We start from the raw sequence: 14,894 nt of genomic DNA, 5'->3' as shown, positions 1-14,894 counted from the left end.
TTGACTGTGTGGATCACAACAAACTATGGAAAATTCTTCAAGAGATGGGCATACCAGACCACCTTACCTGCCTCCTGAGAAATCTGTATGCAGGTCAGGAAGCAACAGTTAGAACTGGACATGGAACAACAGACTGGTTCCGAATAGGGAAAGGAGTACGTCAAGGCTGTATATTGTCACCCTGCTTATTTAACTTATATGCAGAGTACATCATGGGAAATGCTGGGCTGGATGAAGCACAAGCTGGAATCAAGATTGCTGGGAGAAACATCAATAATCTCAGATATGCAGATGACACCACCATTATGGCAGAAATCGAAGAACTAAAGAGCCTCTTGATAAAAGTGAAAGAGGAGAGTGAAAAAGTTGGTTTAAAACTCAACATTCAGAAAACTAAGATCATGGCATCTGGTCCCATAACTTCGTGGCAGATAGATGGGGAAACAATGGAAACAGTGAGAGACTTTATTTTGGGGGGGGCTCCAAAATTACTGCACCCATGAAATTAAAAGACACTTGTTCCTTGGAAGAAAAGCTATGACAAACCTAGACAGCATATTCAAAAGCAGAGACATTACTTTGCCAACAAAGGTCCATCTAGTCAAGGCTATGGTTTTCCCAGGAGTTGTGTAGGGATGTGACAGTTGGACCGTAAAGAAAGCTGAGTGCTGAAGAATTGATGCTTTTGAACTGTGGTGTTGGAGAAGACTCTTGAGAGTCCCTTGGACTTCAAGGAGATCCAACCAGTCCATCCTAAAGGAAATCAGTCCTGAATATTCATTGGAAGGACTGATGCTGAAGCTGAAACTCCAATACTTTGGCCACCTGATGCAAAGAGCTGACTCATTTGAAAAGACCCTGATGCTGGGAAAGATTGAAGGCGGGAGGAGAAGGGGATGACAGAGGATGAGATGGTTGGATGGCATCACTGACTCAATGGACTTGAGTTTGAGCAAGCTCCGAAAGTTGGTGATGGACAGGGAAGCTTGGCATGCTGCAGTCCATGGGGTCGCAAAGAGTCGGACACGACTGAGAGATTGAACTGAAATAAACTGAACTGAAGCCAGGAAGGGGACGGGGAACTGCACTAAGGGCTGCCTTGCCGGGAGCCAGCGTGAGGAATTCCACCAGTGACAAGGTCATGCGGCAGAGCTCTGATGGCAAGGCTAATCAGACCTCAGGTTTCCCCCTGGAATTTCCTGAGCATCCACCCCCCCAAAATAAGAATCTGCCTGCTTTTCCACTCTTCTAATATTCTCTGGAAAAAGTCAAATCAGGGCTTTAGTCTTCTGCATTTGAAAGGGATGTTTCAGTTAAAACCCCCTCTGATAACTCTCCAGCTTGCCTAACAGGTTCCCCCGGACCTCCTACAGCTTGTGAATGGCTTTCAGCCCCCCAGCTGCAAGAGGCACAAAGCTTAAAAGCATCTTAAAGATACAGAGCCTTTTCTAAAGAGTTAAAAATTACATTGGTAGAGGATTTTCACTGTTGACTCAATGACTGCTGCCAGGCCTCCATATTCTTTATCTTTTAGGCACCTGGGAGGATGTTAATCAATGTAAACGGGATATGGAAAAGATATATAGTAGTTTTTATGTTAGCAACACTAGACTTTTGAGTTAATTACTTTTCTCTTTGTTATATATCACTACACTCCTCTTGTATCCTTGCTATGTAAGAATGTAACTTTATTTAGTGCTTTCTGAGAATGGCACCAGACTTTGGGAAGATCAACACAAACAAGTCTTCTGGTTGACAAACCCTTATCAGAAACAAGGCTGTAAACTGTTAATTGGCCCTTTTGGCCGGAAGATGATGTAAATCACCTAAGACTTGTGTATACAATTAGGTATGCAGAGAGAAAAGCCTGGTTTTGATGAGTCTGGACTGCTAACGCTGCATAACTTTGTGTTACCCATTGATCTCCATGTTTTATCAAAAGTATAAAAGGCTTTCTGAACAATAGAGGATGGAGCCAGTCGCTGGACTGGTTTCTCCCGTGTCTCCTCTTTACTCTAATTTCAGGCTGAATTCCCACTTGGAGCGGGGCAGCTCACTAAGTCTACTTACTTGCCCTGGCTTTTAAGACCCGTGCGAAAGGGAGCCTAAGGAGGGGCACCCTTAGATACTCAAGTGGGCGCCGGTGGCCCAACGTAGATAGTGCAAGCTCCTTGTCTGGAACTTTATTGGCTTTCCCCGTAAGCCAAGTTATTCAGCCCTCTTTCTCCACTTAATTTTCCTACTACACTATTTCTTCCTAATCTAATCTTATATTAATAAATAAATAAGTTTTCCTTGCCAACACCGTCCCCGCTTCGAATTCCCTGGATCCACTGGGGCTGGACCCTGGCACTGCCTCTCCAGCCCGATCCCCCAGGATCCTAACCTAAAGCAGACCTGGCCCTGGGGAAGAGGGCTGAGCTGGCTGGGGAACCCTGGCCTCCTTTGTCATTCTCCTTCCACCTCCCTGCCCCCTCTGGAGGGTAGGGAGATGGCTCTAGCCTCAGGATGAGGAGTCCAAGAGGAAGCTCGAGCCTCCTGAAGGTTACAGACTCCAAAGTGAGCCTTTGAGGGCAGGGTCAATATCACATCCATCTTTGTATTCTTTGGGAAAGCCTAATATGTATTTGCTTAAAAATTAGACTGTTAAGCATTGCACTTAATACTCTCAGTGCCGTTGCCTAATCTCACACTGAGCCTCATCTCTCATGCTGGTCAGACTCTTCATCCTGATTCTGAGGGTGATGTGTGGAGGAAGGCTTGGCTTTTATTCTGAGGCTCTGCATTTTTTCTGAGCAATGCTAGTTCCTTTTGAAATAAACAGAGGCACACAAATACATGTAGAAAGATGTGGGTTCTCGTAAGTGCTGTACTTAGTCGCTCTGCTAAGTCACTTCAGTCGTGTCCGACTCTGTGCGACCCCATAGATGGCAGCCCACCAGGCTCCCCCGTCCCTGGGATTCTCCAGGCAAGAACACTGGAGTGGGTTGCCATTTCCCTCTCCAATGCATGAAAGTGAAAAGTGAAAGTGAAGTTGCTCAGTCATGTCCAACCCTTCGAGACCCCATGGACTGTAGCCTACCAGGCTCCTTTGCCCGTGGAATTTTCCAGGCAAGAGTACTGGAGTGGGGTGCCATTGCCTTCTCCGACTTAGTCGCTCAGTCGTGTCCAACTCTTTGTGACCCCATGGACAGTAGCCCACCAGGTCCCTCCACAGGGAGTCTCCAGACAAGAATACCTGAGTGGATTGCCATGCCCTCCTCCAGGGGGTCTTCCCAACCCAGAGATTGAACCCAGGTCTCCTGCATTGCAGGCAGATTCTTTACCATCTGAGCCCATCAGGGAGGCCTGGATTCTAGTACAGTTGTCATCCAATTTTGTGTAGTTTGTCATAAAATTTGTCAAAAAATTGGGAAAAACCTAAATATTCATCAATAGAGGAAAGTTGGATAAATTAGGTTTAATCATATTAAGGAATACTATCCAGCTTTTACAAAGAATGAGTTAGGGACTTGCCGGTGGTCCAGTGTCTAAGACTCCATGCTCCCAATGGAGAGGGCCTGGGCTTGATCCCTGGTTGGGGAACTAGATCCCACATGCCACAACTAAAGATCCTGCATGCTGCAAGGAAGACGGAAGGTCCTGTGTGCTACAACTAAGACCCAGCACAGCCAAATAAATAAATATTTTTAAAAATGAGATAAAAAGAATGAGTTAGACTTAAATGACATGATATGAAAAAATGCCCTTGGTATATTAAATGAAGATAACAAGTTTCAAACAATATGGTACTCTGTGTACCTATATGTTTATTGCTGTTGTTTTTTGCTAAGTTATATCCTACTCTTTGCAACCCCATGGAATGCAGCACACTAGGCTCCTTTGCCCTTCACCGTCTCCCAGGGTTTGCTCAAATTCATGTCCATTGAGTTGGTGATGCTTTCTAACCATCTCATCCTCTGCTGCCCCCTTCTCCTTTTAAAAATATATTCATATATTATTTATATATATTTGTTTTATATAGGGGGCTTCCTGGGTGTCTCAGATGGTAAAGAATCTGCCTGCAATGCAGGAGATCCAGGTTCAATCCCTGGGTTAGGAAGAGCCCCTGGAGAAAGGAATGGCTACCCACATATATGTAATATATACTTATATATATAGAAACAGGGTACAGAAGGTTTATACCTAGAAATTATTACCTTTATAGAAAAGGATTACTTCTAGACAATGAATCAATAGGTATGGGAGCACTGTGATGATCAATTTCCCTTTTTTGTGTGTGTACTTTTTTGGCTATACACCTTGGCTTGTGAGATCTCAGTTCCCTGACCAGGGATTGATCTCCGGCCATGATAGTGAAAGCCTGTAATCCTAACCAGTAGACCACCAGGGAATTCCCCAGTTTCACTTTTAAAACACACTTTTCTGTGTTATTTGACTTATCTACAATATTATTATTATTATTGGCTGCTCCTGGTAGCCTGCCAGATCTTAGTTCCCCAACCAGGGATCAAAACCCATGTCCCCTGCATTGGAAGTTTGGAATCTTAACCACTGGACCACCAGCTGCTGCTGCTGCTAAGTCACTTCAGTCGTGTCCGACTCTGTGCAACCCCACAGACGGCAGCCCACCAGGCTCCCCCGTCTCTGGGATTCTCCAGGCAAGAACACTGGAGTGGGTTGCCATTTCCTTCTCCAGTGCAGGAAAGTGAAAAGCGAAAGTGAAGTCGCTCAGTCGTGTCCGACTCTTAGCGACCCCATGGACTGCAGCCCACCAGGCTCCTCCGTCCATGGGATTTTCCAGGCAAGAGAACTGGAGTAGGGTGCCATTTGCCTTCTCCCTGGACTACCAGGGAAATCCCTTATTTTTGTAATTAAAACTAAGAAATATATTCTAGGACATTTATTCATTTTTAGCAATGGCACACATTCTCTTCAAGTGGGAAATAGATCCCCAGAGGGGACCAGCCACTCAGTGCTAAGGTGAGAGGTTTCTGGAGCCAGGGGACAGTAGCACAGGGCTAACCAGCATCAAGATTTTAAGCAGGATTTACGGTTTTCGTTTAGCCCTGAGAATGGCACTTTTGCCAACAAAGGTCTGTCAACTCAAGGCTATGGTTTTTCCAGTGGTCATGTATGGATGTGAGAGTTGGACTGCAAGGAAAGCTAAGCGCCAAAGAATTGATGCTTTTGAACTGTGGTGTTGGAGAAGACTCTTGAGAGTCCCTTGGACTGCAAGAAGATCACACCAGTCCATCCTAAAGGAGATCAGTCCTGGGTGTTCATTGGAGGGACTGATGTTGAAGCTGAAACTCCAATACTTCGGCCACCTCATGTAAAGAGTTGACTCATTGGAAAAGACTGATGCTGGGAAGGATTGGGGGCAGGAGGAGAAGGGGACGACAGAGGATGAGATGGCTGGAAGGCATCACCGACTCGATGGACATGAGTTTGGGTAAACTCTGGGAGTTGGTGATGGACAGGGAAGTCTGGCGTGCTGCAGTCCATGGGGTCGCAAAGAGTCGGACACGACTGGGCGACTGAACTGAGCTGAGAATGATCAGAGGGGTGGATTTTAGTAGCACAGATGTGGGGATAGGTCAAGGCCAGCCTGGGCTAAGGGCAGGCCACGAAGCTGGTTTCTGAGCCCCTCTACCACCCCATTAGTGCTCTTTCTCTCTTCTTGAGCACTTCTCTTCCTTGGTCCTCCCTTCACCCCCAAACCTGCTGCATCTCTCACTCCTGTGGGTTATCCTTAGCTGACTGGCCCTGGGTGAGGCTCTCCTGCTGTGGGGTCGGGGTGAGGAAACTGAGTACCATGACAGGGCACCTTGGTTGGGCATGCATCATAAGATTGGGCTGCAGAGCTGTTGGCTGATCCTATAGAGAATATGAGGGATATCAAGATAAACGGACGGCAGACAATCAGTGCCTGATAAATGTCAGGATGCTTAATGGAACTGAGAGTTGGGCTAAGACTGGAGTTAAGCACTAAGGCTCCCTAGAGCTTACCGAACTTAGCATGGCAGTCACAGTCTTCTCAATGGGGACCCCACCCATTGTTCTACAGGGCTGACTCCCCCAGTAAACGCAGCAGGCACAGTGCCCAAGGCCCATAATACTTCTTAGGCCCGCAAACGTGTCTCAGTCTCAAGAATCACTCAGGACTATGTTCATCTTAATACCAACGCAGTTTTAAGAAATATAATTTAATACTTTTTAATGACGGCTCAAGTGCCTAGGGCTCGCAAAAGCCAAAGTGTGGTCCTGACCTGGCTTCTACCATCCACGGCGCCCTCCCCCTGAGGTCTTCCTGCTTCCCGCGCCCACTTGCACTGCTGCCCCTCTGCGACTTTTCTCACATGTGGGATCTTTCCTTACTGAGCTCTTCCTACCTGAGGATTCATCCTTTGAGGTCTAAGGTTACCTTCTTTGTGAGGCTTTCTTGATTTCCCTAAATGAAAGGAACTGTTCTAACTCACCTAGTCCAGCTCTGAAAATCTCTAGTTTTGGTATGACTTGTTCTCAGCTTTTTTCCCAGCTCGAGCGGGAGTTCCACAGGAGGAAGAGCCTCATATCTCCTCATGTCCGCCCATGCTTGACACAGTTGTGTAGGCCAGATTGAAAGCTAGAGGATATCTAGAGATGAGACAGTGGCTGAGAGAGAACTTTTCAGATGTGCGTGATTCTTCACAACTTGAAGCAGCGGATCCTCCAGACAGATCAGCTAAGGGACAAGCCAGAAGAAGAGGAACCCAATGCCAACTTCTTCACCCATGCCATAAAACCTTTATTTCCATTGGGATCTGTGTACCACTCTCTTCTCGTGCTGGGAAAGAACTTTTCTCTTTCTCCACTGCTGGCCACTCTTCTTTCTCTTTGGCTGGGCTGCCCCATGGGACCTAGACTTCCTGAGTGGGAAGGAGAGGCAGCTGTGGTCCCACGGCAGCCTCATGTGGTGATGCCCAAGAGGATAGCCCTCTACTCAAAGTAGGAATCCCTCCTGGAAGCAATGGGTCCTCCTTCAGGCAGCTGGGGTTCTCTACTTCAGGCAAAGCGGCCATGTGTGCTGGGGTCCAACTTGCTTGGAGAAGAGCTGACATGCATAGCAGGCCTGCTCCACGTGGGGAGTTCATGCGAGAACAGCACACCAGGCCAGTCACAGAGTCATGCTCCAGGCTACCCGTGAGCCCTGCTTCCTCAGACTTCCCAGGAATTCTGTTAGCCTTATCTGGGTCCTAGCTTCTGGGTTGCCAATACCTCCTTGTGTGGCCTAGGGCAAGTAACTTCTCTTATCTGGCTTTGGTTTCATAATATGAAAATGATAGGCTTGGATTAAAACAAGGACTTTCAAATTGTGTTTGCAGACCTTTGGAAAATCAGGGCCTGGTGGGCACTGCCCTCATCCTGCCTTCATTTTCATCCATGGCTAATTTGCTTACGAGGAGCATTGAAAAAAGGCTCTGGGACGTAAACCTGAGAAATCACTAGCTAGTTCCACAAGGTTTCTTTCAAAATGAACATCACAGGATTCCCAAATGTGGTCTCCCTCATGGTTACCTGGTCCACTGTTCTAGGCTTTATGGAGACCAGTCAGCCAGAAAGGGTCAGACTGGAGTGAAAAAAGAGTGGAGAGTTGATGGCTAGTTGCTTAGTGTTCTCGTAGTGGGAGGAGCCTGGATTCAAGGTTCAAATTTGAGCCTCAGTTTCAGCTCCAGCCACGCACCAGCTGTGGAATACAGACCAGCTCCTTTACTCCTCTCTGCCTCAGTTTTCTTGTCTATAAAATGGGCACGGTGATTCCTGTCTCTCTCATAGGACTGTTGTGTACCTGTCAAGCACTGTCAAGGTGCTTCAGGTAAAAACAGCAAGGGAGACTTAGACCTCCAATTCCTCTGATAGATTCTAGAGTTCACTGGAAGCTGCAGGTGTCCTAGATGACCAGGGATCCAGGACGTGGCTGCAGGGGCACTTTCCTTGAATTCGTCATTGCTGCCCCGGGTCCTTCCCCAGCTGCCTCCTCTGCTTTGGAGGTCTGTTTCTAGGACAGAAGGAGAGCTCTAGGCCCTGTCTTATGTGTTCTAATGGTCTTGTCCACCAAAGTGGAGGAAAGAAATCAGGCCCAATGTTGTTGCAAGGAGTAGGAAGGTTCTGCCTTGACTTCCTTTGGATTTGAAATCCATCTTTAAGGCTGACAGGGAAGCTGCTGGTCAGGTTCTCAAACATCAGGTTTCCCCCAGATTCTGTTTCCTGAGAAGCTTGTGGGAACTCCCAAAGGGGGCGATCTGGGGCCTAAATGAAGAGCCAGTGCTGGTGGGGATCACTGGGGTTGCAGGTGGCCATGACTGGCTTTTTGTCTTTGGATGTCAGGCAGGTACCAGATCCTGAGTTCCTGATGAGTTGATCCTAAAAGATGACACAGCAAAACAAAGGGTCAACTTAGGCCTCAGACTTCTGATAGTACTGCTAGGGTAAATGAGATGAGGACAATAAACCAAAGGGAAGGGAAATCCAGCAAGGCACAGGGGGGATACTTCCACATTCCTTTCCTTGGATGCCAGATACTCTAATGAGATGCATTCCTGAGTTTTCACAGGAATTGGCATTCCTGTGCTGGGTGCCAATTTGCCACCTCCAGCTTTAGCATGAAGAACTGCAACACAGGAAGGCAGGACCATGGGCTAACTGAAAAATGCTTTCAGGATGAAATGAAAATGAAAACTGCCTCCAGATGGCCAGTCTCAAAGACCTGGGCCACTGCAGTCTACCTGCACTTTCTGCCTTTGATCATATTCAGACTACTCCCTTCCCTGTAGCCCCAAGGTTAGGCTCCTCTTTTCCTAAGCCCAGGATTAGGGATTGGGGTGGAGTGGGTATGGAGGCTCATCGGAGGCTGCTAGTTTGAGCCCGATCCTGTAGAAGTTACATCATTCATCCCGAGGCAGGGCAGTCTAATGGAAAGAACCCATGCTATTGAGTCAGACTTATCTGGTCCAAACCCCAGGTCTACCATTTACCTAGTGAAGGATCTTGGGTCAGACACAAACTTGCTGAGCTGCTGCTGGCCCATCTCTAGTCGTGGGGACACCACCTACTTGGGAAGAGCCTCTGGAAGATTAACCAAACCAAAGTACGTGAGTGCCTTGTGCTTAGCACACAGAGGCCAGGCGGGAACCATGAATGACTCTTCATCTACTGGGGTTCACCCTAAAAATACCTGGACTATGAGCTGGCCCTAGACCATAACCCTACCTCCATCTTTATATCAAGCAGAATCAGCCATCACCAAACAGCACTTGAGTCCCGTGACGCTGCCTGTGACCTAGCTCCCATTCTCCATACTTCCTACATGGTCTGGATCCACCCCATAGTATCTCAGAAGATGCAGAAGGAAGGGAGGGGGCAGTTGCGGCCTCAGGTTCTTGATTCTGAGGTTTTAGGACAGCTCACTCACCTGGGTGAATTCCCATTCCTCATCCTTGGGCACTTGGCTATTCTTGCCAGTGAAGTGGCAGCTCCTAAGGCCCAGAGTGCCAGCACTGGCATGTAGACACAGCTGCTTTGCGATGTTGTGGCGAAGGTCTCTCTGGGTTGTGTACTCAAAGTACTAGAACACAACACAAGAGAAGGTTCTGAGGGACAGGTGGAGAGTTTTCCCGCCACCTCCCAAAGCCAACAGCCCAGAGATATCAATCACAGATGGCCTCTTGGGGAGGAAATGAGTGGATGCCAAGATTTCAGTAATTCATGTGCCACCGTATCTGGGTTATTATACTGGAATAATAGATAATAGTTACTAAATATTTTTTCTTTAGGTAAAAATTTAACTTAGGGAATTCCCTGGCAGTCCAGGGACCGTCCACTGCAGAGGGTAAGGGTTCGATCCCTGGTCAGAGAACTAAGATCTTGCAAGCTGTGAGGCTCGACCGAAAAAAAAATATTAACTTCACCTCATTTAAAGCGTTATCTGTGAAATCATGTGTTTGATATGCTGGTTCTTTTTTTGTAAATAGGTTCAGTTCAGTTCAGTCACAGTCGTGTCCGACTCTTTGTGACCCCATGAATTGCAGCATGCCAGGCCTCCCTGTCCATCACCAACTCCCGGAGTCCACCCAAACCCATGTCCATCGAGTCGGTGATGCCATCTAACCATCTCATCCCCTGTCGTCCCCTTCTCCTCCTGCCCTCCCCTTCTCCTCCTGCCCTCAATCTTTCCCAGCATCAGGGTCTTTTCAAATGAGTCAGTTCTTTGCATGAGGTGGCCAAAGTATGGGAGTTTCAGCTTCAACATCAGTCCTTCCAATGAACACCCAGGACTGATCTCCTTTAGGATGGACTGGTTGGATCTCCTTGCAGTCCAAGGGACTCTCAAGAGTCTTCTCCAACACCGCAGTTCAAAAGCATCAATTCTTCGGCACTCAGCTTTCTTTATAGAAAAAATGCTCAGCGGTATGCCACCTAAAATCACTGTGCAGGCCAGTGGTACAGGAAATGGCTTCAGAATGGGTTTGTCTTCGCTTGCATACGTTGGCATCCTATTCAGTGTCCCCTGCCACTTTTTCCTTCCTTCAGCTCTGCTTCAATTGCCTTTTACTTATCAAACACTGGGCCTTCAGGGTAGATTGAGGAACTGGGGCCAAAGAGGTTACTAGTTATTCCTCAGGAAAGAGCTGGACATTGTAGCACAGGGGGAAATGGGCCCTTACAGTGGATGCACTAGGGAGTTGTTTTGGGGTCACTGATGGGTGGTAGGATCAGAGTGCTAGCTTCTGGGCAGGGGAAGCATTGAAGATAGTTGAATGTAAGGGCTTCCCTGGTGGTCCAGTGATTAAGAATACAGTTTGCAACACAGGGGACACCGGTTCGATCTTTGATCTGGAAATATCCCACATGCCTTGGGACACTAAGCCCTGTGCCACAACTCCTGCGTTCTAGAGCCCGTGAGTCACAATTATTGAGCCCAGGTGTCACAACTATTGAAGCCTGTGCTCTGCAGTAAGAGAAGCCACTGAAACCCAAGCACTGTAACTAGAGAAAGACTGTGTGCAGCAATGAAGACCCAGAACAGCCAAAAATAAATAAATTTCAAAAGTCAACTCCACAAGTTGGCCACTTAAAAAATATAATAAATGGGCCTCCTGGAAATAGCAAAAAAAAAAAAAAAAAAAAGTTGAGTGTAGGTGAGGGAAAGGGCTCAAAAAAATTTTCACGGTCACCTTAAAACATCACTCAGCAGCTCACATCCTTCAGCAGGCGTCCTGTGATGAACAATCCTGCCCCATCCAGCCCCTCTCTACCAGCCAGCACTGCTGCTCACTCCTCTCTGGAGGCCCCTGATCCACACTTAGGACCTTATCTGTGTGTATCATGCATTTCCCCTCAGACTGGGGGCTTCCTGAGGGCAGGACTGGTATCTCCTCCTCGTTCTGGATCTCTCCTGCCCTAGTCCTCAGGAAAGGACTCCTCTGTATGGAGAAAGGGGGTGTGTGCAGAGAGGAGGTGCCCCGGGAGACAGGCCAGTCAGCGGTTGGGCTGTGTACCTGGTTGCCACCGAGGCCATGGCAGGCGTACAGGATGAGGGGCTTTCCCCCGTTGTTGTTCTCTCCCACGTCCAGACAGTGATCCACGCCAAGGTTCTTGAGCTGCAGGATGGTGAGCAGAGAGGGAGCTCAGGGGAACACAGTGAGGTGGTTTTTTGGTTTGTGGTATGGGGTCCATCTGGAATAAATCTGCATGGCTGCATTCCCCCTCTGTGACCTTCCTCCCCCGCTTATTAACCCAGATGCCTGGAGTGAACAGCAAATGAGGTGCAGAACCCAAGGGCTGGGCAAGGGCGGGGTGGGCAACCAGGCAGATCTCTGGGAAAAGCCCTCAGCCTGTAGGAATGTCCTTCTGAGCAGTGGTTCTCAAAGTGTGATCCCCCCCCCCCCCCCCCCCCCCCACCCCCCCCCCCCCACCCCCCCACCCCCCCCCCCCCCCCCCCCCCACCCCCCCACCCCCCCCCACCCCCGACCCTCAGCATCGCCTGAGGGCTGGTTAGAAATGCAAATTGTCAGGCCCCATCCCAGTCCTCCTGATTCAACACACGGTGTCTTAACAAGCCTTTCTGGTGACTGATGCAAGTGAGTGAGTGAGAACCACTGCTTACAGCTTATTTCCTCCTTATGAAGTTTTTCAGCTAGTTCTAGAAGCCCAGGTGGCCTCCAGGTCCCCCTCCTGGATAAACGAGTGTGGAGAATAAAAATCGATTGTTTCTCATCCAGCTATGGGCTCAATGGTCCTGAAACTTCTCCTGGGGCTTCTGGGATGATGGGTAGGCACATTTGTTCTTAAGACTCACAGCTCCAAAGAAGGTGGGCTTCAGGTCAGGGACAAACATCTCCGGGTAAATGTTGTCCAGGAACCAGGAAAAGTTGCGACAGTTGAGTCGTTCCCTCAGCTGCAGTCGTTCCGAAATGTCACCAAAAGATTTCTGTCAAGGCAGCCCCCAGAGGGTCAGTCTCACTAGTCTTGGCCTTCCTGTCTGGGCAGATGTAGCCTAGGGTTTCTGGGACCGCTTTCTCCCAGAATGGGTCTCATGCTCATTCCCAATAAGTGGGGTCCCTGGCTCAGCTCCACATCTAATCCCAAACCCCTTGCCTTGGCTTTGGGATCCCCACCCATAGCACTCCCCGTCTCCTGTGACCTCTCAGTTTTCCTCCAGTCTTCAATTCCTACTTTCTCAGAGCAAAGCCATTCTTCCTGTAAGAGGTTCTTCCTCCAAATCTCGTCTCCCTCCCCTTCTAAAAGATGCTGGGGCTCTCCAGGCAGGGACAACAAAGCCTGCCCTTCCTCATTCTCTAGCCTCCAAAATAGAGCCGGGGCTCTAGCTCCCAAGGCCTGAGGGGAAAAGGCACCAGGTGTCGGAGCTGAGTGGGCCTCCATCATCATGAAGCCCTGGATCACGGTCTGAGACTATGCCCTTCTCTTCATCTGAACATCTCCTGAGCATCCTCCCCTCTCACCTCTCGGGCCATCTGTGCTGCCTGCAGATTTCTCCTGTAGAAAATCTCCTTGTAGCCATCCATCCAGACCTCAGCCAGGCGCACTTGGTTGCGAGCAATGACATTGATGCCCTTGGGGAAGGTGTGGGGGCTCTTGGTACGGAACACGTGGCCGACCACAGAGCAGGGGATAATCTCTAGCTGGCCGCCGCACTGCCACACCTGCCATAAGATGAGACGGGATGGGGTTTTCAGCAGATGGGTGGGACAACCTACCCCAAGCAACTCTGTTCCATTCCCAGGGTGCCAGACCCCAGGTCCACGAAATCACGGAAATGCCCCTCTCTCCCCCTGGAAAAAAAGACACAGACTAGGCTTCATAACCAGAGAAGGCAATGGCACCCTACTCCAGTACTCTTGCCTGGAAAATCCCATGGACGGAGGAGCCTGGTGGGCTGTGGTCCATGGGGTCGCTGAGTCGGACACGACTGACCAACTTCACTTTCACTTTTCCCTTTCATGCACTGGAGAAGGAAATGGCAACCCACTCCAGTGTTCTTGCCTGGAGAATCCCAGGGACGGGGGAGCCTGGTGGGCTGCCGTCTATGGGGTCATACAGAGTTGGACACAACTGAAGCGACTTAGCAGCAGCAGTAGCAGGCTTCATCACAGGCCATAACTACACAATCCCTGGCTCTCTGATGTGGTTCACTTTTGATTTAAGCAAGCGGAAATTTGCAGGGTCCTGAGGGTTACCAGGGCCCACTTTGGAGAAGAGACAGATGGCCAAGTTTACATCCATCTTACCTACTCTGAGCTCTGGCGCCACCTGGCTTTTTGACCCAGAAAGGTGATTTTATCAGCTCACTCACGTGTTACTGGAAACTCAGGAACTCAAGCTCCTTTAAATGGAGATGGACTTTTGACCCAATCAAAGCATCAATGCACTGTTTAAAAGCCACCATCAGGTGGTTTATGGCAATCACCTGACCTTTAGTACAGTAGCCTCCTTACAGAAAGACTGAACAGAGGTCAGAGGCTCATGAACTAGCCCAGAATCAGAACCCTGGGAATTACGGTGCTAAGTTGGTGACCGTTCTCTGTCAGAGGGCTGGTTTAGAACACTCCTTCCACTTGCGTCTTGTCCTTTTTTAGGTTTTAGATTGGGAGGTATGTTGTTATTAATTTTATTTATTTTTCTTTATTTATTTAATTGTAGGCTAATTACTTTACAATATTGTAGTGGTTTTGCCATACATTGACATGAATCAGCCATGGGTGTACATGTGTTCCCCATCCTGAACCTTCCTCCCACCTCCCTCCCCATCCCATCCCTCAGGGTCATCCCAGTGCACCAGCCCTGAGCACCCTGTCTCATGCATCGAACCTGGACTGGTGATCTGTTGCACACATAATAAACATGTTTCAGTGCTGTTCATACAGCAGCAACAGAAATGCACAATCATAGCCATAGTAACAGCAATGATGTCAATGAACTGCGTATTCCTGCCAGGCATTGTGATAAGCGACTTCACTGTTGTTGTTACTCAGTCGCTCAGTCGTGTCCGACCCTCTGCAACCCCATGGACTGCAGCACACCCGGCTTCCCTGTCCTTCACTATCTCCCATAGTTTGTTCAAACTCATGTCCATTGAGTCGACGATGCCATCCAAATGACTTCATAAGCAAGCTCATTTCCTTGTTAATTACTTTCTCCTGGTCGGAGATTTGTGTCGATTTCACCACAAGGAAGCCTTTCTTGCTAACCTAATCCTGATTTGCTTTATTCCTGGAATCTCTCAGAGTTCTGGGGTCCACCAGAATTTGGGCCATCATCTTCTCTTACAGTTATGAAGAGCATGCTGACCATAGGGGAGGGTAACTCCAAAGGCTACCGAGGCATGTGTCCTC

The 14,894-nt window shown here is 48.6% G+C and overlaps 1 protein-coding gene across 3 annotated transcripts in view; it reads right to left on the bottom strand.

Annotated features, from left to right (window-relative positions):
- Positions 1-6,193: 6,193 nt before the first annotated feature.
- The window catches only part of GALNT6 (polypeptide N-acetylgalactosaminyltransferase 6), a 39,631-nt gene continuing 30,930 nt past the window's right edge, over positions 6,194-14,894 (bottom strand). For all 3 annotated transcript variants that reach the window (XM_027967307.3, XM_012174255.5, XM_042246708.2), the window contains 5 exons: positions 13,005-13,205; positions 12,341-12,472; positions 11,541-11,642; positions 9,455-9,607; positions 6,194-8,406 (listed from right to left, as the gene is read on the bottom strand). In XM_027967307.3, the coding sequence (XP_027823108.1) occupies positions 8,293-8,406; positions 9,455-9,607; positions 11,541-11,642; positions 12,341-12,472; positions 13,005-13,205 (702 nt within the window). In that variant the 3' untranslated portion in view covers positions 6,194-8,292. The remainder of the gene's footprint in view (positions 8,407-9,454; positions 9,608-11,540; positions 11,643-12,340; positions 12,473-13,004; positions 13,206-14,894) is intronic.

This window comes from Ovis aries, chromosome 3, assembly GCF_016772045.2.
Source record: "Ovis aries strain OAR_USU_Benz2616 breed Rambouillet chromosome 3, ARS-UI_Ramb_v3.0, whole genome shotgun sequence".
Taxonomy (NCBI): domain Eukaryota; kingdom Metazoa; phylum Chordata; class Mammalia; order Artiodactyla; family Bovidae; genus Ovis; species Ovis aries.
The sequence above is the reverse complement of the archived record's forward strand: the minus strand, read 5'-3'. Positions and strand labels throughout refer to the sequence as shown.